A 25165-nucleotide genomic window follows, 5' to 3' on the forward strand; every position below is an offset into this window, starting at 1 on the left:
ATCATCATAAAACACAGTCCTTGCCCTCATGGGGCTTATAGTCTGGTAGTGTAGATTTCAGAAGCTGGCAGATGCATGGGCTGGAGGTTGGCCCTGGGCTATGTTTTCCTCTTCCAGCTGAGTAACCTAGGGACACTGTCTCTTTCCAAGTCTCCTCTGATCTGGTCTGTGAACATCACATTCGACAAGTGTCTCTTGTGATACCCCCCCCACCTTCACTGAAGCTGCTACTCCTGCCCCTGGGGTCCCCACACTTACCTGAGGAAGGCCCATGGTGACTCTCCAGGGTGCTTGGACATGTGGGCTCCCAGATCTTCTGCTTTCTGGCTTTTCATGGGAGCATAGCTTTAGGGCTGGGTCTCTGGAGGTCATCAGGCCCCCAACCCTCACTTTACAAATGGAGAAACTGAGTTCCAGAGAGAGGAAGAGATGGGCCGTCTGACCAGTAAGTGCTAGTGCTAAGATTCAGACCTGGTTTTCTGAGTCCAGATCTAGTGCTCAGCGGTGCATTAAGCTGCATTGTCTTGCAGTAGGTAAACACTCATTTATTGATTGGATTTCAAGAATCTTTTTTTGTTGTTGTTCGTTTGATGAATCTTCATAGAATCTCTTGTTTCCTCTAAGTCACCCCCTAACTAAGGCTTTCCCCATATGCCCAGCTGCTAGGGCCTTCTTTCTATTAGCTCTCTTGGATTTTTTTCATCCTCTTGGATCAAGCTGCCAGAATTTAGTAAGCTTGGAGACAAGGATGACAAAAGTGAATGAATCCCTGCCCTCAGGGGGCTTACTTTGTACTGAATCCCAAGTGAGGGGAGGACTAAGGAAGCTGAAAGTCTCAAGACAGCCCCTTGGGTCTCAGCTGGTATTTTGGGCCCATGGGGACTGCTGGCCCTCAGGCTGGCTATGCTGACAATTTGGAGAGAGCGCCAGCTTCCTTGTGGACTGGGCCAGCCTTGTCTTAGGCATAAAGGTGGTTGGGTCATCCTTTGCTATATTAGAAAAGAGCACTCACTGAGAGGCAGCTTGAGTCTTGACCGGGACAAGTTACTGACTTTGTGACGCTGAGCGAGGCACTTCATCTCTCTGCAATCTTCAGTTTCCTCATCTGTTAAATGGGAATGATGCTCACGCTAACAAAATCACAGGGTTGGTATGAAGGGAAATTCCCTTTTCAAGTTTCAAGCTTCATGTAAGTGTGACTTACTATGAATATGATTATCTCGTTTTCCTTATCTGTTTCCCATTTGTGCCCTTCTCATTTCATAGAGTTCATGGGGAAAGGGAACGTGTATTTATTAAGCACCTACTATGTGCTAAGCACTGTGTTTAGTTTTCTCATTTGATTCTCACGACAACCCTGGGAAATAGGTGCTATTATTAGCATCCATTTTGCAGATGAGAAAACTGAGGCAGATGGAAATTAAGTAAGTGACTTGCCCAGGGTCACACAGCTAGTGTCTAAGGATAGATTTGAACTCACATCTTCCTAAGTCCAGGTCCAGTGTTCTATGCACTACACCACACAGGAACACAGGTTTGTAGCTGGAAGTTAGTGAGCGTCGAGTCTAAACAGTCCATTTTACAGATGATGAAATGGAAGCCCAAGGTCACACAGGACCCTGTGTCCGAGGTAGGATATGAACCCAGCTTTTCCTGACTGCAAAGTCCATGTTGCCTCAGTAGCCCATGTTGCCTCTTCATTAGAGGTGGTCGTGGGACAGGTTCCTATCCCTTATATTATTCTTTTATGTTACTCTTATTTTTTTGTGTGTTTAATGGTCAACAAACTCTAGCCCCGGTGTGTACAAGAGCTGCTTTTCCTAGCTGAATAAAGATACTTGGTTTTCAGTTAATTGTCTGAATTCTCGCTGAACACTGAATGCATCCTTGGTAAAGCTCCCCTCATGGGCTTCACGGCAAGGAGGATGGGCATTTCTTCTGGTCTCCACATGGTTTTGATTTCTTTCCCTACAGCTCTGTTTAGAGAGCTTTTCATTCCAATCTTCATTCATTTGGAGATTCCCGGTACTAGGTAGGGCTCTGTCAACTAACAAAACCTCCCTCCTGCATTTTTATAGGCCCATGTTATGTCTGGGTGACGCTGGCCTCGCTTTTGTCTTCCACAGTACTTCAGCCCCACTTTGACTTGTTTGTTGACTCCTTGAGAATTATTCTGGAGTCTGTATTTGTAGTACAGGGAATTTGTCATCTGTTAGTTTGTGAAGGAGAGCAAACGTGTGTTGTGCAATTCTGTTTACTTGATGGTATCTTTCTGGCTATTCAGTGGGTGCTAAATTCTTGCACTCTGCAGTGATATCCTGCATAGTTTCTACTATTTTCTTGCAATTCTTACATCAATTGATTAGTTTGGGTTCCTTAAGATCATAAATTTAGAGCTGGAAGGGTCCTTGGAAGCCATTAAGTCCATCACCCTCATTTTACCGATATGGAAACTGAGGCAAAGAGAGATTCAAGGATTTGCCCAGGGTCACACAACTAATGAGTATCTGAATCTGGATTTGAACCTAGATCACTGTTACTCCAAGTTCATTCACTACATCACCTTAATAATGATTTTTCTATAAATGGTTTTTTGCAGAGGACTTTTTTATTAGTTCAGGCTTAAAACATTAAATATTTAACAAACAAATTTAATTATTTTATTTTAAAAAGCACTTAAAAATAGCACATCATCTAAATATCCCATACATTGATGACCTTGAACTCTTCCTTAAAGAACAAAAATGGACTTTTCTTAGTGGTTTACTTGTGCATTTTCACATGGTGGATAAAGGTACCAGCAAGTGGTTTTGTGTCCGTGTCACAAATCCCTCCATTTCTGGAAATAAATCCACTTTGTTGGATGTTCCTTTTATACCATTGGTTCAGTCCATGCAGCTGTCATGCACAGAGGGCCTTTTGATTCCACTCTTGTATTTTAACCATTTCATGACTCCATCTGCAGGTAAACTAATAGCAATTGTATTCCCTAAGTCCCTTAGTGGGTATTTATTGATTGTTGGATATTTTGGGGGGTGGGGCAATGAGGGTTAAGTGACTTGCCCAGGGTCACACAGCTAGTAAGTGTTAAGTGTCTGAGGCCGGATTTGAACTCAGGTCCTCCTGAATCCAGGGCCGGTTCTTTATCCACTGTGCCACTTAGCTGCTCCTGATTGTTGTTTTTTATAGTTGATCTGTAAAAGTTGCTCTACAAGTATTTCTCATGTCATCTGAAGACTTCTGCCAATTGTCTTCCTCCTTTTTGACTTAGAAGTGTTATTATTGTTATTGTCATCTTAATCGTTCCACTTCAATTAGCTGAGTTAGATTTGTGTGTGAGAGCACAGTTGGGACAGCCTCTGAAAGTTTTTTGTCTAGTCGGTGCCACACCTGAACTTGGAAGGCAGCATGATCTAATACATAGGTGTTAAACACACAGCCCTGTGGCCTGCGGTGCTCTGGCATGGCCCAAACCAGACTGAAATGGAATTGGAAAATATTTAACAAAATAAAAAAAAATAATAAAACATAGATAATATTACATTTTATAACTAAGTCATTATGTGACCTACAGGGAGACTTATGCATGGTTTGGTGGTGCCCATTTCTATTTGACTTTGACATGATTTTATCCAGTAGATAGAGTGCTAGGCTTAGAGCCCAGAAAGACCTGGGTTCAAGTCTCACTTTGATACTTTCAAGCTATGAGCCATTTAAACTCTCATAAATTGTACCTGCTTCCTGGTTGTTGTTTTGTTTTTCATTCAGTTTCACGTTCAGCTTCAAATTCTCTTCCTCCATCCTTCCCCTCCCTTACCTGTTGAGAAGGCAGGAAAAACAAACACCATTATACATATTTTTTTTTTTAATTTTTTTTAGTGAGGCAATTGGGGTTAAGTGACTTGCCCAGGGTCACACAGCTAGTAAGTATTAAGTGTCTGAGGCCGGATTTGAACTCAGGTACTCCTGACTCCAGGGCCGGTGCTCTATCCACTGTGCCACCTAGCTGCCCCCACCATTATACATATTAAAGCAAATTCCCACATTAACCACACCCCAAAAATAAATGAAAAGAAAGAAAATATGCTTCAATCTGTACTCTGAGTTCTTCAATTCTCTCCCTGGAGTTGGGTATAATGTGGATTGAGGTGGGTCAAGGTGGGGATCTGAGTTATAGAGGCTCTCAAAGGTCATTCTTTTTACAGTGTTCTTGTTAGGTTTGTTTTCTTTAAATCTTAAAAGTATTTTATTTTTTTCCAGTTACACGTAAAGATAGTTTTCAACATTTGTCTTTATAAGATTTTGAGTTCAAAATTTTTCTCCTCTCCTTTTCTTCCCCCTTCCCCAAGACAGAAAACAATCTGATATATGTTATACATGTACAATCACATTGAACATATTTCTGCATTAGTCATGTTGTGAAAGAAGAATCAGAACAGAAGAGAAAAACCTTAAAAAAGAAAAAAAGGGTATAAACAGTACGGTTCAATCTGCATTCAGATTCCACAGTTTTTTTTCTGGATGTGGAAAGCATTTTCCATCATGAGTCCTTTGGAATTGTCTTGGATCATTGCACTGCTGAGAAGAGCCAAGTCTATCACAGATGATCATCATACAATGTTGCTGTTAGTGTATACAGTGTTCTCCTGTTTCTGCTCACTTCACTCAGCATCAGTCCACTTAAGTCTTTCCAGGTTTTTTTGAAATCTATCTGCTCATCATTTCTGATAGCACGATAGTATTCCATTACATTTATATACCATGCCTTGTTCAGGCATTCCCTCAATTTCCAATTCTTTGCCACATGGTTTAAGTTATTCTCCTGGTTCTGCTTCCTTCACTTTGCATCTGTTCTTTCAAGTCTTTCCTTCCTGGGTTTGTCGTGAGGAAAATGCCTTAGAAACCCTAACACACTCTACACCCGCAAGTTATTGATTCTATTGCTGGGTCAGCAAGGCCCTCCTCTAGACATCTGTCAGCCCTGTCATCCGCTTAGCTTTGCCTCTTGCCTTAATGCTTTCTTCCCCTCTTTCTTATGAGACTCAGCCTAATGCAATACAGTGTCAGACTTGGAGTGTGTGTGGGTTCAAAGCTCAGTGACTGTGGGCAAACCTATGTGACTGATCTGAGCCTCAGTTTCCTCATCTATAAAATGGGAATGATCAGACCTTCACACCCAGCAGCATGACAGAAGTTTTTGTGAGACCCGAGGCCATATATGTAAGAGGCATCACCAACTTTATAAACCCCATCTTTATTTCTCTTATGATGATGATGGGGATAGGGATGAAGGGGATGCTTCCATCTCCACTTGTAGCTTTGGAGAGTCTTAGCGGTTTTCTCTTAGGGACAATGACCAGAGAACATCGCTGATCCTTGCTTTCCCCATTTCACCTGGCAACCAGTCCAGATTTCTTTGACAATGATGGGAGGGGACTTCAAGCCTGCCCACTGATGCTCTGGCAGCTCTGACAGTTACACACCTTACCCAGTTCCTGGGCAAAGACCTTAAAGGTGTTGATTTCTTTGCTTCTCAGGCCCTAGGCCCCCTGGAAACTACACGCCTGGCTCCCAGCAAAGATCCTTAACTCTTTGGCAGGGAAATACTCTGAGCAGCCTGGCCTCTCTCAGGGAGGAAGCCCTGGCCTCAGCTCCATCAGATAGGAGAGAGTTAGGTATTCATACACACCCCTTCCCACCCCACCCCCTCTTCATTCCTGGAGCTCACTGCCGCCAGGAAAACTGGTGGGGAGCTGTCCCTTTCTGAATTCCAGGACCAGCCCCTGTACATTTGCAGGTTCCCCACCAGGCCCTCCCCCAGACAAATACTCTTTCCATCCAGGGACGTTGCCTGCCCAGTATCCCCTTCCCCTTTTCCTGTGGGATAAAGTTTGTAATTTGAACTGGTCAGGAAGTTCTCTTCTTTGGGGTGTGAAGCCCTTTTCTGTGTGCATCTTCCCTGGAGAAAGGATGTCAGCATTTCTGGTGTCGGTTAACACCAGACAAACCTTTCCAGGACAGCAGAGACTGGAATCCTTTTCTCTGTGGGTGGGGAGGAGGGGGAGCTGGGGTCAGTGGAAGGGGGCTTTCCCTGACCCCATGGAAGGTAGACTTTGGCCTGCTCTTTCCCCTTCCCCATCCCACCCCAGATTACCTGATTCCTAGAAGAGGCTAAGGTTGTGCCAACAGGGACAAATTGGATTTGTGAAGACGCTTTTCATCACGTTCTGATTAGGCTCCCCGAACAAGGAACGGAATATCAATGCCTCCTTTGTCATCCTGAGGTTCCCTGAGCTTGTCATTCAGTATATTCACAGCCTTAATGTGCCCAAGGTCTGTGGATAATGTCTGGCTTGCCACCCCCTACCCCTCATCAACTCAGGCCTTCTGGGGGGTCCGCCTGCCTCTGGCTTCTCCCTTCCCCACTAAGCGGCCAAAGCATTCTTCCTGAAGCGGAGTTCTGATATTTATTCCACTCCTGGGGTTCCCTGTTTCCGCCAGGATCAAATTTAAAATCCTGTCTTTGGCTTTCAGAACCCCCTGCCTTTCTCGTGTCCTTATACCATACACACTCCTGTGTCTTATTCTTTGATTCAGTGACCCGCTCTCCTTGCTCATTGTAGAATAGAGCACTCCAGTCCCTAAACACTGGACATTTAAAAAAAATTTATTATGGTTTTTTTTTTTTTTTTTTTTTTTTTTTTTGGTGAGGCAATTGGGGCTAAGTGACTTCTCCAGGGTCACACAGCTAGTAAGTGTGTAAAGTGCCTGAGGCCGGATTTGAACTTGGGTCCTCCTGAATCCAGGTCCGGTGCTCTATCTACTGCGCCACCTAGCTGCCCCTTATTATGTTTTTAAAATGGGGCAATGAGGGTTAAGTGACTTGCCCAAGGTCACACAGCTAGTGTCAAGTGAACACTGGACATTTTTAATGGCGATCCCCTGTTCCTGGAACTCTTTCCTTCATGTCCATCTCACGGCCTTCCTGACTTCCTCCAAGGCTCAGCTAAAACCTCTAAAAGGCTTCTATGAGAGGGAAGTCTTTCCTGGTCCCCCATAATGCTCTATTTACTATCTCCACTTTATCCTGTCTGTATCTTGTTACATGTTGTCTTGGGCTGTGAGCTTCTTGTTTTTAAGCTTTCTTTGTATTGAGAGAGATGAACATGGTGCCTGTCACAGAGTAGGTGCTTAATAAATGCTTGTTGACATTCCCCACCCCCTCTACCTTAAAGCTGAATTCAGATCATTTTTGGTCCCTGGGTGGCAAGTTCCTAAAACTAGGATTTGGTCCCTATTGGTAAAATCTGTGGCAGGTGGATGGCACACTGGGCCTGGAGTCAGGGAGACCAGAGATTAAATGTGGCCTCAAACACTTATTAGCTGTGTAACCCTGGGCAAGTCACTTAACCCTGTTTGCATCAGTTTTCACATCTGCAAAATGGGCTGGAGAAGGCAATGGCAAACCGCTGTAGGATCTCTGCCAAGAAAACCCTAAATGGGATCACAAAGAGTTGGATATGGTCAAAAAGCAACTGAACAACAAAACTCTGACTCCAAGGGGTCATAGGGTCACAGATCTATGCTTGGAAGCAACCTCAGAGACCATCTAGTTCAAATTCTTCATTTTATAGATGAGGAAACAGAGGGCCAGGGAAATTGTGGGACTTAGCCGAGGTAACACAGAGCTCATGAGCTTCAGAGATGGGATTTGAATTCAGGTCCTCTGACTCTGTTGTTGTTTGTCCTTCATTCTCTCTCTCTCTCTCTCTCTCTCTCTCTCTCTCTCTCTCTCTCTCTCTCTCTCTCTCTCTCTCTCTCTTTTAGTGAGGCAATTGGGGTTAAGTGACTTGCCCAGGGTCACACAGCTAGTAAGTGTTAAGTGTCTGAGGCTGGATTTGAACTCAGGTACTCCTGAATCCAGGGCCAGTGCTCTATCCACTGCGCCACCTAGCTGCCCCTGTCCTTCATTCTCAAAGAGGACTGTGACACTGGGGTGATGTCATGATTTGCACTGAACTGGATTTAAGTGAGGCAGGAATGTGCAAGGTCACCAATCTCACTCTCTCCCCTAGAGCCATCTGGGTCCAGTGGGAAGATACACATAAAGACAACTGGACATGGCCCTGGATGTTTTAAGGCAATTGGGCTTAAGGGACTTGCCCAGGGTCACACAGCCAGTAAGTGTCTGAGGTGAGATTTGAACTCAGGTCCTCTTGACTCCAGGGCCAATGCTCTATACACTGTGCCACTTAGCTGCCTTTCTGACTCTGTAGGAAAACAGAGCAGGGTCTAGCAAGAACCTCAGAGGGAATCTAGTCCAATCCCCTCATTTTATGGTGGAAGAAATTGAGTCCCAGAGACAGGGAGTGACTTGGCCAAGGTTACCTGGATGGCAGAGCTAGGATTTGAACTCAACACCAAAGCCAGCCCTCTTTCCACTGCTGAGATCGCAGTCCTTGGCTCCCAGCTGCTACAAGGCCATGGGGTCCCACCCCTAAACCTTGAAAAATTTCCCATGCTCCTGCTCCAAAGTGGGGTTGGCTACCAGGATGAACATGTCAGGAGTTCAGAGAGTGTGGGTGGGTTAGGGGCTCCTGATTGTGTTTGTGGAGGAAAGGAGTTAATATTTAACACCTAAAGAAAGAGAATGACAGGAAACCGGGTAATGGTTCTTATTTCTCAGAGATTCAGTTACCTCATAATAGGAGTGCACGGGATTAAAATGAAACAAACACCAGGCCCGTAGAATATTTCCTAATGAGCAGCAGGGCCCTCCCACCTCACTGTGTTATTGCAGCCCTTCTCCCGCCCTGCCTGCTTCATGAAGAACTCGCCACATCTTCTCCACCTCAGATTCATCAAAGAATCTCTGACTTGGAAGAGAATTCACAACCATGCTGGTCCCAAGCCTCTCCCCTCCGAGCAAATTTTTCCTCTTCAGAATCCAAGTGGTCCAGCCTTTGTTTGAGTGTCTTTGTAGCCTGGGAGGTAGCCCATAATGTCACTGGTCATTGGTGTTGACGGGGTCCTTGGGGATCATAGAATCGAAGCTCTGGAGAGGGAAGGGTTCTCCATCTAAGGTCTTCTCATTGGTCAGTCAAGAAGTATTTGTTAAGGATTAACCATGAGCCAGCTCACAGTCTGATGGAGGAGACAGCATGCCAATAGATACATATATATGAGTCATTTCTAGCACATAGAGAAGGTAATTTAACTCCTTCACTTTACAGATAGGGAAACTGAGGCTTGCAGAGGTGAAGCACTTGATCAGTTTTCCAAAACCAGTAAGTGGTAGAGCTGGGATTTGAACCCATATCCCTTGGCTTCAAATTCAGTGCTATGACTCAGTTTCCTCATCTGTTAAAACAAAAGGACCGGTGTTACATATTGTCAAGGATATAAATATGAACAGGACAGAGGCTTTGTCCTTCTGGATGGAACTTAGAGTTTAATCGGCAAAGTGAGGCATAGAATTGAAGTGCCCTAATATAAGGCAGATTATGACAGAGGTGTGAAGATGCAGAGAAATGTAGGGGTGTAGAGAAGACACAGTGGAACTCATGCTGGATGGCTTTATCCAAGGAAAGTAGTCCATTAACCGATATTTATTAAGTACTTGCTATGTGCCAAGACTCCCTGCTACCAAGGAGCTCATATTTTAATGGAGGAAACAACAGAAATAACTATGGACATATAAGAGTAGATGGGGTGTAATCTCAGAGGTGAAGACTCACCTTTTCCCTGGAATATAGACTTCTCTTAAATCAGTCAAAAATCTCAACTATTTTGGGGGGTAAAGGAAGGATGGACTACCATATTGCTCATACTGACCTGGTGGTTCACTAGAAACCCCAGATCTTTTTCAGAGAAACTGTTGTTTATCCCCATATCTTGTAAAGTCTATTTTCTAGACCCAGATTTAAGACATTACACTGATTCCTATTAAGTTTCATCTTCTTGGTTTAGCCCGGTTTTCTTGCCTGTTGAGATATTTTTGGATTCTGTCTCTGTTGTCTGGTGTGCTAGCTAGCCCTCTCGGCTCACACTCTGCCAGGAGGTATTATTCCAGATGCCATGTAGCATGAATGAGGTGGAGGCTTGGGAAGGGAGAGTTTAAAAAGGGGACCCCAGCTGTGCCTTGCCTCGCTGAGCTGGACCCACCTCAAGGCTGGCTCAGTGGCTGCACGCTCCAGCCCTGGGAGAGGCCTGGCTCTGTGCCCCAGGGGCCTCCACCAGGGAGCTAGGGAATTGGGGCTGGGGATCAGGCTTCAGGAAAAGGGATCTATTAAACCCGGGCGCTGGCTTTGCTCAGGTTTCCTTCCCCTGCAATTTCCTTTTCCTTTTCTCTCCTTTCTGGTTGAACGTTCTCCAATGGAGAGAGTGTCGGCATGGGAATTTGGAGTGCAGAGGGACATTTTCTTCTCCATCCATGCCCACACCTTTTCAAAACAGATCTTTCACATATGAATGAACAGCTGACTGGGTCAGGCCCATCTTTCCACTTTTCCTGGCACTGGGAGCCATCCCTTCTCTATGTGTTCCCTTATTCCTTACCATAGTCACTACCCAGTTTAGGCCTCCCTGCCTCATGTCTCTCCCCACTCCAGCCCAAAGGGATTTTCCTAAAGTGAAAGTCTGGCTGTGTTCACCTCCCCTCACCCCCTTCCCTATGTTGTAACCTCCAGTGACTCCCTACTACCTTCAGGACACAATTTAAAATCTTCTCTTTTGGGACGGCTAGGTGGCACAGTGGATAAAGCACCAGCCCTGGATTCAGGAGGACCTGAGTTCAAATCTGACCTCAGACACTTGACACTTACTAGCTGTGTGACCCTGGGCAAGTCACTTAACCCCAATTGCCTCACCAAAAAAACCCAAAAAAACCCAACAAACCCCAAAACAAAACAAAAATTCTTCTGTTTTGTATTTCTCAACCCGCCCCTTCTAGACTTTTCTAGTCTTATATTTTATACTCTCCTAGACATGATCCTCTTTGTACAGACTATCCCCTGTGCTGGTACTGCTCTCCCTCCTGGCTTCATTTCTTCAGGACTCAGCTCAAACCCCACCTTCTGCAGGAGGCCTTTCCTGTGCCTTCAGCTGCTATTTCTTTCCTCACTGAGATTGCTTTTTATCTGCTCTGTATGTATCTTATGTGGACTCAGGTGCTCCCTCCAGTAGAATGTGTCCTAGTGAGCTGTGACCAGGTTTTTGCTTTTCTTTGTATCTCTGGAGTTAACCTCGGTGCTTGGCACATTCTAGACACTCTATAAGGGCTTGTTGGTTACCCCGCCGACTCATACAAAAACCCAGTTCCTGATCTCAAGACTTCCTGTTCTAATGGAGGAAATAATGCAGAAATAACTATGAACATACAAAAGATAGAGACATAGCAAACGGTGGTCATCTCAGAGGTAAGATCATACACAATCACACATTTATTGTAGTTTAGTAGTTTCAGTCCCATCTGACCTCTTTGTGACCCCTTTTTTGGCGGGATTTTCTTGGCAGAGATACTGGAGTGATCGGCCATTTCCTTCTCCAGCTCATTTTACAGATTAGGAAACTGAGGCAAAGAGAGTTAAATGAATTGCTCAGGGTCACACAGCTAGTGTCTGAGGTAGAATTTGAACTCGGATCTTCTTGATTCCAAGCCCAGTGCTCTTATCCACTGAGCCAACTGATGACATGCTCTTCTTATTTTTCCTTTAGCATCATATGCTGGTGAGGTTGATTTTTTTTCTTTGAACCTGGCTGTGAGATTTTACATTTATCCTATTAATCATCATCTTAATAGATTTAGCTTAATGTTCTAGGCCTGTCATCTTTTTTTTTGCTTTTTGGATCTAGCTTCTGGTTTCTCTTCAAGACTACTCAAGCCTGCATCTTTGCCCTCCTAGTATTTAATATCAACTAAACCATTTGACGCTGTCTTGTATCAGCCACTGGTATTTTCCAAGTGTTGTGGGTCTTCTCTTCCCAATAGTGAGGGACAGCCATTCTCCAGGTGTCAGAAATGGCCAGGACCAATATTTACTGACACATAGACCTGATCACGTCACACCTTACTTGAAGGTCCAAATTAATTCCCTGTTGCCTATAAGGTTTCCTTCCATCCACTCTGAATTTATTTTTTATGTTCTGATTTATTTTTATTATTTTTCCCATTACAATTTAAGCTTCCTGACACCAGAGGCTAGTTTTGCTTTTTTATTTTTATACCTAACACTTTGTACAACACCTGGTGGTGTACATAAGCGATTAATAGGTGTTTGTTTGTTTGTTTGACTGATTGGATGGATGAGCAGAAAGAATCCATGAATGTGTGAATGCATGAGGAAATAATGAATGATTTAATTACAGAGCCAGGCCTAGAATCTAGAGCTCTGGGACCTTCATCTACCTTGTTTTTCATCTTTTTGCAGCGTTTCTGGGAAGAATTTGCTCAGGGATTGAAGATTGTGCTTTCCATGTGTCTGTGAATGTGTGCATGTATGTGTGCATGTGTGTGTGAGAGCCTCAAATATTTCCAGGTTGACCCCCAGGGGCTACTTTAGTCTCAACCCTATAAATCCTATGCACACCTCTCCCAGCTATCCGCTGCTGGTCTGGGTAAACCCCAAACCATTCGCTTGTTCGGCTGTATTCCTGGTCGTAAATGAGATGGTTGAGCCAATGGTTTTTGGACCAGCTGCCTTGACTCCTATAATTTCTGCTACTTGAAATAATTACAACCACTGGACCCATAAATTGCATCAATGAGACAGGAGGGGCCTCCTGTAGGGAGGGGGACTAGACAGAGTTGGCAGCTGCAGCACATTCCTATTTGGGCTGCCTATGGGTCAGGAGGTCATATCTTATGGGGAGGGGGCCTTGGACTATGATGATGGCTGTTGGGGAGCGCCATGCTTTGTGGGACACACCCACAGCCTATACCCCCCAGCAGTTCTTCCCCATCCCCACTGCTGTAAGCTACACCGTCCTTGGGAACAGTCTGACTCTTGGGCCCTTGCCTGAAATGCCTCCCTGCTGACTTCCATTATGGACACCCCATCTGGGGACTTGGTTACCAGATTTATGAGCGTTATAACCTGCATCTGTCTAAGGATTTAAAGACGGGGATGAGACAGAGCCTGGCCCTCCTCATCCTCCATCGCCTTTTGTAAATCTCCACTCCACCGGACCACCACTGTGCCCTGGGATCCTCCGGTCCCAGATGGTGGCTGCCTCATAACCAAGGGACTCCCACGGACCATTGCAAGATTGGACTCTCTTCTCCTTCATCTGGCAAGAACTTCAACAGAAACCTGATCTCCCTATGCCCCAGGACTGATTTTTCTGGCTCTCTGGGTTCTTCCTGCTGGTCAGTCACTTGAGTTGGACTCTTGAGAGACCGAGGCTCAAATCTTGCCTCTGACGCTTGTTAGTTGGGTCACCCCAGTTAGTCATTTCCTCTCCTTGCATCTGTCTCCTCATCTGTAAAAGGGGGGCACGGATTTCCCTCTATTTCCACCAAAGCGCAGACACTTCAGCTTCCACCCTGGGACCCTTGACTTCTGACTGATGTGTTCACCATGTGTAGTTCTGGTTAGGTGCTGCACTCTGGCCATCTTCGTGCAGGTGGGAGGCTAGGGGTATTCCCTCCGTCCCCCATCCCACCTTCTTCCTCTGGCTCTGAGAACAGTAATCAAATCAGCCAAGGACAGGAACTGTGTAGCTTTATTATCTGTGTCTCCAGCACTTAAAGTGGTCGGCACATGGTAGGCACGTAATAAAAGTTTTTTCATTCACTCATTCACTAATTACCTCCCTCCTTCCCTCATTCACTTGTTCACTCGCTCACTCATTCATTCACTCGTTCATTCACTCACTGGTTCATTCGTTCACTTGTTCATTCATTCACTTACTCATTCACTCGCTCACTTGTTCATTTGTTCACTCAATCACTCATTCAGTCACGATTGTGAGAATCCACTGGGATAATCTATGTAAAGGACATGGCAGTGTTAGCCTGTCTGGGAATAAAGTCCATGTTCACAGTCAGGCAATGGTGACTCAGTCTTGCCTCCATTTCCTGAATACACAAAGAAGGCCATCCAGAAAGAAGACTGGCTTTAAATGTCAAGGCCTGGGTTCTTCTAGTTCCCTGCTGTGTCACCCATGTCAATCATTTTATCTTTCCAGACCTCATTTTTCCTTGATTGTAAAATGAGGCTGGAGGAGATGGCCTTTAAAGTCCCTTTGAGCGTGAATGCTGTGATCAATCAGTCAGTCAATCAGCAAACACTTATGAAGTGCTTACTCCGTGCTTGGTGCTGTGCTAGGTCCCAGGGAGACAAAGGAGCTTGATCCTTTTAGCTAGGGGCATGCTCAGGGTCAGCTCCGACAGCCTCGAGAGAGCAATTATTAAATTTGCAGTGTGAGTAGTTACACTTTAGAAATCAGCAAAGCTACAAATCAAAGCTTGATTTATTGTTTCGTTGATTGTCTATCTTTAAGAAAGTGATAAAGAAAATAGTAATAATTCAGGTTTAAGTTTGTGTATATATATATATATATATATATATATATTTGGAGAGCCAGTTATTAAACATTTATATAGTAGGTGCTTAATAAATGCCCATTGACTTGACTGGAATGGAACGTGACTGATATTGGCTAGTAAATGTATACAAGGTTAATCTAGCCACTGAGCACTGGGTCATTGGAGTTAGGGGACCTGGGTTCAAATGCTAAGTCTTAGGCAAGTTACTTCTCTCGATGGGCCTCAGTTTTCTCATCTGTCAAATAAGGACATTAGGCTTGAGTTCCCTTCAAGCACTGGGTCTAAAAGCCTCTGACCTCTCTGCAATGGGAAAAAAAAAGTAAAAACGAGAAGTGAAGCAATTAGATGCATTTTAAATCTAATTCTCGGGATAGGACATCAGGCTGCCAACAACAGGGCAAGTCAATGTGGAACAATCATTCTTCAGGGATGGAGATCTTGGCAGGGTGGTTGTTAGGACATCGTAACCTCAGCTACTTCCCCTCCTCTGCAAGAGATGGGTTTGGAAAGGACTGAGCTGAAAGGGGGACTTCTCTCTCCCTCCCTCCCCCCGACCCACATCTGTCCTGTCGACTGTTACAATTCCACCAGATGGGCGGCTGGTCAGGAGGGACAGCATTTGGAATGAGTTGGTGGTCTCAGTCCAATCAGCAATTCCAGAATAAATGGCTCCACTCCTGTAGTTGTGGGAAGCCTGGGCCCTGAGGGGAAGAATGTAAATATGTGGTTTGCAGAGTTAACCCTTCTCCGTGTTCACCGCAGGTCATGGAAATGTAAAGGAGTGACCAGTCTCCACCTAGGGAGCTTTGCTTACCGGACAGCTGAGTTCTAGTTACCTAGAACCATATAATTCAGTTCAATAAACTGTTCTTAAGCATCTTCTCTGTCTCTGGTGCTGTACTAAGCAGTGGAGATACAAAGACAAAACTGGGACATTCCCTGCCCTCAAAGAGCTTATATTCTTCTTCAACCTTTTTCTCAAGTCAGTTAATGTATTATGGTTTTGTGTCTGTGCGTGTGTGTGAGTGGGGTGGTGGTGGGGCAATTGGGGTTAAGTGACTTGCCTAGGGTCACACAGCTAGTAAGTGTCAAGTGTCTGAGGCCAAATTTGAACTCAGGTATTCCTGAATCCAGGGCCGGTGCTTTATCCACTGTGTCACCTAGCTGCCCCCTACTTCCTTCATTTTAAAGATGAGGAAGTGGAAACACAGGTGATTTGATCAGTGTCACACAGCCAGTATGGAGCTGACTTGGGATTTGAACTATCTCCGGAATACCCTTTCCACTAGGCTACTTCCGCTCTTAAATAAAGGTCATTATTAACTGGGACAGCTAGGTGGCACAGTGGATAGAGCACCAGACCTGGATTCAGGAGGACCTGAGTTCAAATCCGGCCTCAGACACTTAACACTTACTAGCTGTGTGACCCTGGGCAAGTCACTTAACCCCAATTGCCTCAAAAAAATAAAAAATAAATAAAGGTCATTATTAACCAAATGAATCAAGCAAAGCTTCTTGGAGGAGGTGGCTCCTCACCTGGGCCTGAGCAGTTTCCTCCTGTTCTTTGACTTCAACGTCTTTCAATGTCCTTGAAAAAGGAACAGTGAGATATGAAAAAAAAATAGAATTCTTAGCAAACAAAATAAAAAGGAAGAACATGCAGCAGTTGCAAAAAGGCAGATTTTGTCTTAGTACAAGCACGGGGTGGGGTTTGGCTCGATGTCCCCATGTGGAATGGGCTTCCTTACTAAGTTTGGGCTGGGTTGAGGGGTCTCTGGGTGAGTTTCTCCAGCCCATGCCAGCTCCTTCATCCTCAGGCAAATGCCCACGTGACCCTGGACTGGGCCCTTCAGTCAGTCTAAGTCTCATTTGCCTCAGATGGCATTGGAAGTCATTTTCAGCTCTAAATCTATCATCCTTGATGAAGTCAGCCTTCCTGGAACCTCAGTTTCCTTTTCTGTAAAATGGAGACATTGGATCAGATGGCTGCCGAGGTCCTTTCAAACTCTAGAACAAAAACAGTCAGTTGAAGGAATCCTACAATGGGATTCGAGGACTGAAAGGGTTCCCTGAGTCCATGTAGTTCAACCCCCCCCCAATTTACAGATGTGGAAATTGAGGCCAAAAATTGCATAAATAGTATCAGAGGTACACTTGGAACCCTTGTCCTCCAATTTCAAAGTCAAGGCTTTCCCCACTGAATGATACTCCTAGGTGAGGGAGACCTTAATTATGAATATAGCTGTGGGGGGAAGCTAGGTGGCACAGTGGATAAAGCACCGGCCTTGGATTTAGGAGGACCTGAGTTCAAATCCGGCCTCAGACACTTGACACCACTAGCTGTGTGACCCTGGGCAAGTCACTTAACCCTCATTGCCCCACCTAAAAACAAAACAAAAAGTAAGAAGAAACTAAATTCTTCTTTTGGGTTTCCATCTTCCAAGAAGGCCAGAAGGTCGTCTTCCATATTCCAAAGGCCAACAGATGCCAGAATCAGGCAGAGGCTTCCCCAGGGGTGGAAATGAAGAAAGAGAAATGCCAGATGTTATTAGACGCCCATTGTGGAAAGTGGGCTTTGCCAGAAAGGAAACAGGGGAACCGTATTTTTTTAATAAATAGTATTTATTTTTTTCCAATTACATGTAAAGACAGTTTTAAACATTCATTTAAAAAATTGAGTTCCACATTTTTTCCCTCTCTCTCACACTTCCCCCCTCCCTAAAGCAGTAAGCAATGTTATATGGGTTATATATGTTCAGTCATGTAAAACATATTTCTATATTAATCATGTTGTGAGAGAAGAAACAGACCAAAAGGAAAAAAAAAACCATGAAAAAAATTAAGTGAAAATCATATGCTTCAATTGGCATTCAGACCATATCAGTTCTTTCTCTAGATGTGGAGAGCAATTTCCATCATGAGTCCTTTGAAATTGTCTTGGATCATTATATTGATGAAAAGAGATAAGTTATTCATAGTCAATAATTACACAATGTTGCTGTTACTGTGTACAACGTTCTCCTGGTTCTGTTCACTTCGTTTTGCATTAGTTCATGTAAGTCTTTCCAGGTTTTTCTTTTTCTTTTTTTTTTTTTGGTGAGGCAATTGGAAGTGACTTGCCCAGGGTCACACAGCTAGTAAGTGTCAAGTGTCTGAGGCCGGATTTAAACTCAGGTCCTCCTGAATCCAGGGCCAGTGCTTTATCCACTGCGCCACCTAGCTGCCCCAGGTTTTTCTAAAGCCCACCTGATCACTATTTCTTTTTTTGTTCCTTTTTTCCCCATGTATTTAGAATTTTATTTTTTTCCCAAAATTACATGCAAAACCAATTTTCAACCTTGACTCTTAAAACTTTGTGTCCCAAATTCTCTTCCTTCCTCCCTCCTCACCCCCCCTTTAAGAACTCAAGCAATTCAATGTGAGTTATCCATGTGTAGTCATGCAAAACATTTCCACATTAGGTTGTGAAAGAAAACAGACAAAAAACTTAAGAAAAAGGAACTAAAAAAAATCATGCTTCAATCTGTATTCAGACACCATCAGTTCTTTCTCTAGAGATGGACTGCATTTTTCATAAGTCCTTTAGAGTCGTCTTGGATCATTGTATTTCTGAAAATAGCAAAGTCATTCACAGCTGATCATCTTACAATATTGCTGTTACCTTGTATACAGTACATCTCACTTTGCATCAGCTTATATAAGTATTTCCAAGTTTTTCTGATACCATCCTGCTCATCATTTCTTATAGCACAACAGTGTTCCATCATAATCTCATCCCACATTTTGTTCAGCCATTTACAAGTGATAGGCATCTCCTCAATTTCAAATTCAGCTTTTTGTTTTTTATCTTTTGGGATACCGACCTAGTAGTGGTATTACTACCAAGTCAAAGAGTATTCGTGGTTGTATAGCCCTTTGGTTATTGTTCCAAAATGCTCCCCAGAATGTTTGAATCAGTTTATAACTTCACCAGGAGTGCATTAATGTCTCATTTTAGGGGAATCCTAATTTATCTTAGGAGAGAACATATGGTGCTTGGGGGGAGACAGAGCCACAGGGTATGGAGAACTAGAGGTTGTTTTTAGACTTTCTTCTCTCCCACCTGGAGATGAATACCTAGGGCCAAGCATGAAGCACTCATTTATTCTTTCAACAGAGATTTATTGAAGTCCCTACCTGGGTTTCAGCAAGGCATTTATGAAAGTCACATGTGCTTTCCTCGCAGACAGTATGGGAAGATCTGGCCTAGATGATGATACAGTTTGGTGCATTTGGAACTGGTAGAGGGAACAGAGACAGAGACTGGTCACAAATGGCTCCATTGTCTCCAGTGGGGTTTCTTGGGGAGCTGACATTGTCCTTGAACTGTTCAACATAGAATCATGGCTATAGAATTATTGCAAGAGATGTTAGACACAATCTTTTTTTTTTTTTGTGAGGCAATTGGGGTTAAGTGACTTGCCCAGGGTCACACAGCTAGTAAGTGTTAAATGTCCGAGACTGGATTTGAACTCAGGTCCTCCTGACTCCAGGGCCTGTGCCACCTAGCTACCCCAGACACCATATTTTTTTGAAAAAAAATTATATCTTGATTGAAGAGGAAGAAGGGTTCAATGGAATGCTTCTCTGATTTGCAGGAGACATGAAGCTGGGACCAGTCACTAAACACGTTGGTTGACAGAGAGAGCATCTGAAAAGATCTTGTCGTGGCTAGAGTATTGGGCTGAATCTAATTAGATGGAATTGAATAGGTATAAATCTAAAGTCCAACCCTTTGGTTCAAGGCATCAGCATCACAAATGTAGGATGGGGGGATGTATGACTCAAAGTTCATAAGAGAAAGATCTAAAAAGCTAGAGCCTTAGACAGTGAGGTGGTATAGGGCCTTAGAGCATGTGGTCTGGAACTATGAAGACCTGGGTTCAAATCCTGATCCAGATCCTTGCTTGCTGTGAGATTGCCTTTCTTTGTAGCCTCAGAACTTAGTACTATGCCTGGCACACAGTAGGTGATTAATAAATGCTAGTTGACTGGCTGACAGGGTTGAGAGATAGAATGTGGTGTCAGAGTAGCAAAGAGGCCAGTGAGGTTGGGTTGTAGAATGAATATAGGGGAGTAAAGTGTAAAAAGAGGTCGGGAGGGGCCAAGTCATAAAATGCTTTACAAGACATATAGGATTTTATAATTGATAAATATAATTGAGAGCCACTGAAGACTTAGAGTTAGGAAGACACGAATTCAAATCCAACCTCAAACACTTAAAACTGTGTAAACCTGGGCAAGTCATTTAACCTCTCCTTTCCTCATTTTTCTCACCTTTAAAATAGGGCTAATGGAAAGTTCTTTGGACTGACACTTTGCTGCTAGGCTAGGCCTGTTTCCTTTGAAGTCCATTCTCCTAAACACTTTGGCCCCCTCAAGCAGAAGACTTTTTCTTGCTCTGGGGAGGGGTAAATTCTACAGTATTTTTTTTGTTTTTGTTTTTTGCAGGGCATTGGGGGTTAAGTGACTTGCCCATGGTCACACAGCTAGTTAACTGTCAAGTGTCTGAGACTGGATTTGAACTCAGGTCCTCCTGAATCCAAGGCCAGTGCTTTATCCACTGCACCACCTAGCTGCCCCCAATTCTACAGTATTTTAAATGGGAGAATGTTGGAGGTTATCAGAAGAAATTTTTGTCCAGGGTTTGTAGGGCCCCTTCCAGGAATGATGGACTAGGGAGTCAGGTCTGTGATGCTTTGTTATTGAAACACTGTGCCATCACCCTCCCCCATCCCATCTTCTGATGCACCATCTCCTCCCATCACTTCTTTCCCTCTTGTTCCCATTCTCTTCTTTTTCCAATTTCTGTAGCTTCCCCCACCTTTTTTCTGGTAAACACATGTAGGTGAGTGCCCTCTTTAGGGGGGATGACATGCTGGCTGGTTTAGTGGGAAAGACACTGTATTTGGGGTCAGAAACCCTAAATTATGCTCACGGTTGTGCTGTTTACCAGCTAAAACCACATCCAGGAGTTTTTGTGGATAGCAGGTGTGGTTCGACTCAACAATGTGCTGAGGCAGTCAGATGAGCTGATGTGATTGTGGGGAGCTACCTTGGGCCTCAGTGTCCTCCTTTGTAAAAAGAAATGTTTTCTATTAGAAGATTTCTATGTTCTCCTCCTGCTCAGAATCCTGTGAAATGAGAAGTCTGCAAAAGGCCAAGCTTAACCCAAGGGAACGGATACTAATGGTGGATGAGGTATTTTTGGGCAAGGGGTCTATCCTTCCTGGCAGGTGTCTTCTTGCAAATGAGGCCCACGTTCCCAGGCGACCTCTGAATAAGGAGGAGTTTGCGGGGACCCAGAGAAGCATTTCCTGCTTCCCTTGGCAATGGTCACCAAGGGCTGTGATGAGCTGGGAAGAAGAAGCCAATGGGAAGGGAAGAAGAACCTCAGCAGTATTCCATGGTGGGGATTAATTTCAGAAGGGGGCTGGTTATGGGTGGAGAGGGGGGAAGATAACCACCTCTGTGGCTGCAGTGGAAAGTGAGTCCCCTGGTGTGAGGATGAAACACTATGTGTGTTGTATAATGGATGAAGGCTTAGACTAAGAGACAGGAAGAACCTGGGGTGAGCCCCTGCCTCTGTCCCATACTGTCCCAGTGATCTTGGGCTCACACCTTCATCTCAAAATGTCCCAGGCAACTCAGACTCTTACAGAATAGTCACTGATCCATAGATCATTGAGGGGAGAGGAGAGGAACTGGACCTGCAATTTAATTGCTGTTCCCATCAAGAAAACTCCTTCCATCAGTGCAGATGGGTGCCTGACCCGCAATTTAGAGAGTAGTCTTTGGCATAGGGGATAAATGACCTGCCCAGGGTCACATAGGCATATGAGTCATAAGGGGGACTCGAACCCAGGTCTTGTTGATTCCGAAGTCCCAAGCACCACCATCACCACCGATACCAACACCAATACCATCAGCAACAGCAACACCAACCAAGTCTCTAGTTGCCTCCAATAACAGAGTAGCTGACATTTGTAGATCACCTTAGGGTTTACAAAAGATGCTTTTTCCACTAGTCTGATGAAGTAGGTAGGTAGGACAAGTATCCCTGCTTCCATTTTCTAGGGGCAGAAACTGATACTTGTCCAGAGACACAGAGCTGTTGTTAGAGTGGGTGATAGAGTTAGGTTGTTTTCCTGACTTTGAGTTCAGGGCTTTTCTCCTTCTGTCATTGTCATACTTTCTCCCTCCCCGTAAGATAATCAAAGCTTTACCTGACCTCCTCAGCAGGAACGTTCTAATGTGTAGATGGAGACACCAAGCAGGAAATGAAGGGCTCAGGAGACAGTGGTGATAGAGAAGACATAGCTTAACTTCCAGTTGGATCTGTGTCTACCAGGCCGCCAAGCTGATGGGAATCCCTTTGAGGGAAAGGGGGTCATAGATCATAGATCTAGAGCCAGAAGCTTCAGAGATCCTAGAATCCAACTCACTCATTTTACAGATGGAGAAACTGAGGCCCAGAGAAAGGAAAGGACAATTTGCCCAAGGTCATGTGGGAAGTAAGTGGTCATCAGTCATTGGTCTAGAGCTAGGAGGCACCTCAGAAGCCCTGTAGCCTTACTCTCTGATTTTATTGAGGAGGAAACTGAGCCCCAGGAATGTTAACGGACTTATCTGAGGTCACATAAAGGCCGGATTTCAGAGAAGTGAATTCCTTGATGAAAAACAATCAAAACTTTTATTCTCTTAAATTTCATTGAACAGATAGGAATTTTTCTCTCCCTCCTGCTCCCCCCATTAGAAAAAAAGAAAAACAAAAACCTCATAACAAATAAATATCATTAAGCCAGTCAGAGTACCCAGAGTTGTGCATGCCTCCATGGGCATCCTGAATCCATCCCCTCTCTGTCAGGGGGTGGGGACCATTTCTTATCAGTCCTCTGGATTTGGAATTGGTCGTTGCATCAATGAGAGCCCTTAAACCTTTCAAAGTTGTTTTTTCCTATAGAGCGTTGTTGTTATTGTCTAAATTGTTCTTCGAGTTGTCCTGGGCTATTCTCTCTCCCAGCCTTCCCCTCCCTCCTGGATGATGCCCAGGGGCCTGGGTCCAATAGAGAAGCCCAAGTCAGGCCACAGGAAGACCAGCACTTGTGTCTCTGAGCCCCTGCCTCTCTCTAGTGCATCCCAGGCCTTCTGCTTCTCTCTCCCTACCCTCAGGCCCCACCAGTTCCTCTGAGCTGTTTCTTAGCCCACTTTTCTCTCAGCCCTTCCCCCAGCCCCCCTGCCTTTGTCAGGCTGCCCCCATGACCGACATCTCCAGGAGCAGAGGAGCTGTGGAATGTGAGGTCCCCCTGGCTGCCAGTGACCTGCCCCAGGGGCTCCCATTCCCCTTCTCATGCTCCCTCCTCTCTCTCTCTCCTGCCTCCAGCTGTCTGCAATTACGGAGTCTGTTTCAATGGAGGGAACTGCGCTGAAGGGTCAGCTCAGCTGTGTCACTGCCCCTCTGGCTTCCAGGGCCCCCGCTGTCAGTACGGTGAGTAGAATCCAGTTTCTGCGCCGCTCCCCCCACTCCACCCCATGCAAGCAGCCTCACGGTGCGGGAGGATGGGGAGAGAGTTATTGAATGAGAACTGTGTGATTCTTAGCCCTCGCTTCTGATCCAGGGTCCTGGGAGCCCTGAGCTTGTCTCTGTCCTTTCCAGAATCCCCTGGCTAGCTGTTTGTGCAGGAGCTAATGCTTTCCTCCTTCCTCCTTCACCCCCATCTTACAAGGTCATCTGAAACCTTAAAACATGATAGAAATGTGTTTGTCTTTTGATGAAATGTTTCCTATATTAAATGGGTCTTTCCATGCAAAATCAAATATGTGACCATCTTTTTCATTTGGGTACTGGACATTTGATTTCTTTATTTTTGGACATTTGATTTCATTGCTGTAGAAAGTTCCCATGGTTGTTGTGAAGATTACATGAGATATTATTAGTAAAGTACTTAACACAGCCCCTGGCACATAACAGGTATTTCATAAATGCTTATTTCTTCTCCCCTGGTACAATGCTCTGTGCACAGTGGGTGCACATAAATGATTATTGAATTGGAGATGGCCTTGCTTTTGAGCCTTGAACTGGTTATGGCTGTAGCTGGACCCTATGGCTGGTGTCAGTGTGGTGGCTGAGGGATTGTGGGTCAGGGCTTGCTACTCCCCACCTTGCCAGTGGCTCCGAATGCTGAGTCAGGCAGTCCATGGTCCATTGCCAATTTCTTCATGGCCAGTCTCCTTTGAGGAACTTTAATTATGGCTACAGGTGGAAATTAAGAAATGCTTAAAGGGCTATTAAATCTCATTTGTCTAATCCTTTTGAGATACCCTGGGCTCTGCTCCTGGATTCCATTCAGGAATAGCAGCCCAAGGGAAGGCTGGTGCAGGTCCCAGCTGCCAGGCTGGTGATGGTATTTCCCAGGATGGGATTTTATGGATGTTGCGGTCAGGGTGCTCATGTGAGGGGCCTGGGTGAGCTTTGGGGGGCTTTCTGGTTAGGGCACTCATAAGCAGATGCCACCTGGCTTCTTTGGGGTATGCTTAGAGGCCCCCTGATGCCTCATTGATCTACTTTTCTCCAATAGGATGTATGCGTTGTTTATTTATTTATTTATTCATTCATTCATTTGTTTGTTTTTGTGGGGCAATGAGGATTAAGTGACTTGCCCAGGGTCACACAGTAAATGCCAAGTGTCTGAAGCTGGATTTGAACTCAGGTCCTCCCCAAACCAGGGGTGGTGCTTTATCCACTGAGCTACTTAGCTACCCCACTGAGTTGGGTCTTGAATGAAGAGAGGAGCTGTGAGAGAAGGAGGGAATGGAGTACAGGTATGGAGGATGGTTAATGCAGAGGCACAGAGATGGGAAATAACCATGCCTAGTGCAGTGCTGGGCACTCGGCATGGTGCTCCACACATAGTAGGCGCCCTACACATTGTAGGCGCTAAACAAATACTTGCTAGAATTCCATGGAATGTAAGCTCTTTGAGGACAGAGAGGGATTCATTTTGTCTCTATAGGCCCAGCACCTAGCACAGTGCTTGGCGCATAGTAGGTACTTTAAAAAATGCTTGTTGATTAATTGATTTGTAGACTGCACAAATGATCATTATTGTAAAATGGGAGATGCGTTCACCCAGGCACAGAGATTTGGGGGGGGTCCCTCCTCTTGTGCTCATGATTCATGGGGAGGGGAGCTGCGGTCCCCTCTCTGGATCCTACTATTGAATTCTGATAAAATGGAATGGGTGAATCTAGAAACCTGGATTCCATGACTGTAATCCTTCAGGTGACATCACTGAAGCACTTCCTGCTTGACTAAATCCTGCAACATCCGAGTTCTGCATGTGAGATTTTGATATACTGGGGACTCCTCCCATATTGGAACCTCCACCATTGTGGCAGAGTGGGGGAGGAGGAGGGGAGACAGAGACACAGAGAGACAGAGAGAAAAAAGAGGAGAGAGAGATTACATGTGTGAGATTCTGTTTTTCTTTCCTTAAAGTCGATTGCAATTCTTCATGCTCCCCTTCCCATAGGATCATAAAATAAACTTCCCGTTCCTTCCTAGATGGTGGAATTTGG

The 25165-nt window shown here is 44.8% G+C and overlaps 1 protein-coding gene across 1 annotated transcript in view; it reads left to right on the forward strand.

The window, feature by feature from the left end:
• The window catches only part of MEGF6 (multiple EGF like domains 6), a 333315-nt gene that overhangs the window by 15505 nt on the left and 292645 nt on the right, over positions 1-25165 (forward strand). Inside the window, exon 2 of the mRNA XM_043995996.1 lies at positions 22971-23075. Coding sequence (XP_043851931.1) covers positions 22971-23075 — 105 coding nt within the window. The remainder of the gene's footprint in view (positions 1-22970; positions 23076-25165) is intronic.

The sequence above is a fragment of the Dromiciops gliroides genome, chromosome 3 (genome assembly GCF_019393635.1).
Source record: "Dromiciops gliroides isolate mDroGli1 chromosome 3, mDroGli1.pri, whole genome shotgun sequence".
Classification (NCBI taxonomy): domain Eukaryota; kingdom Metazoa; phylum Chordata; class Mammalia; order Microbiotheria; family Microbiotheriidae; genus Dromiciops; species Dromiciops gliroides.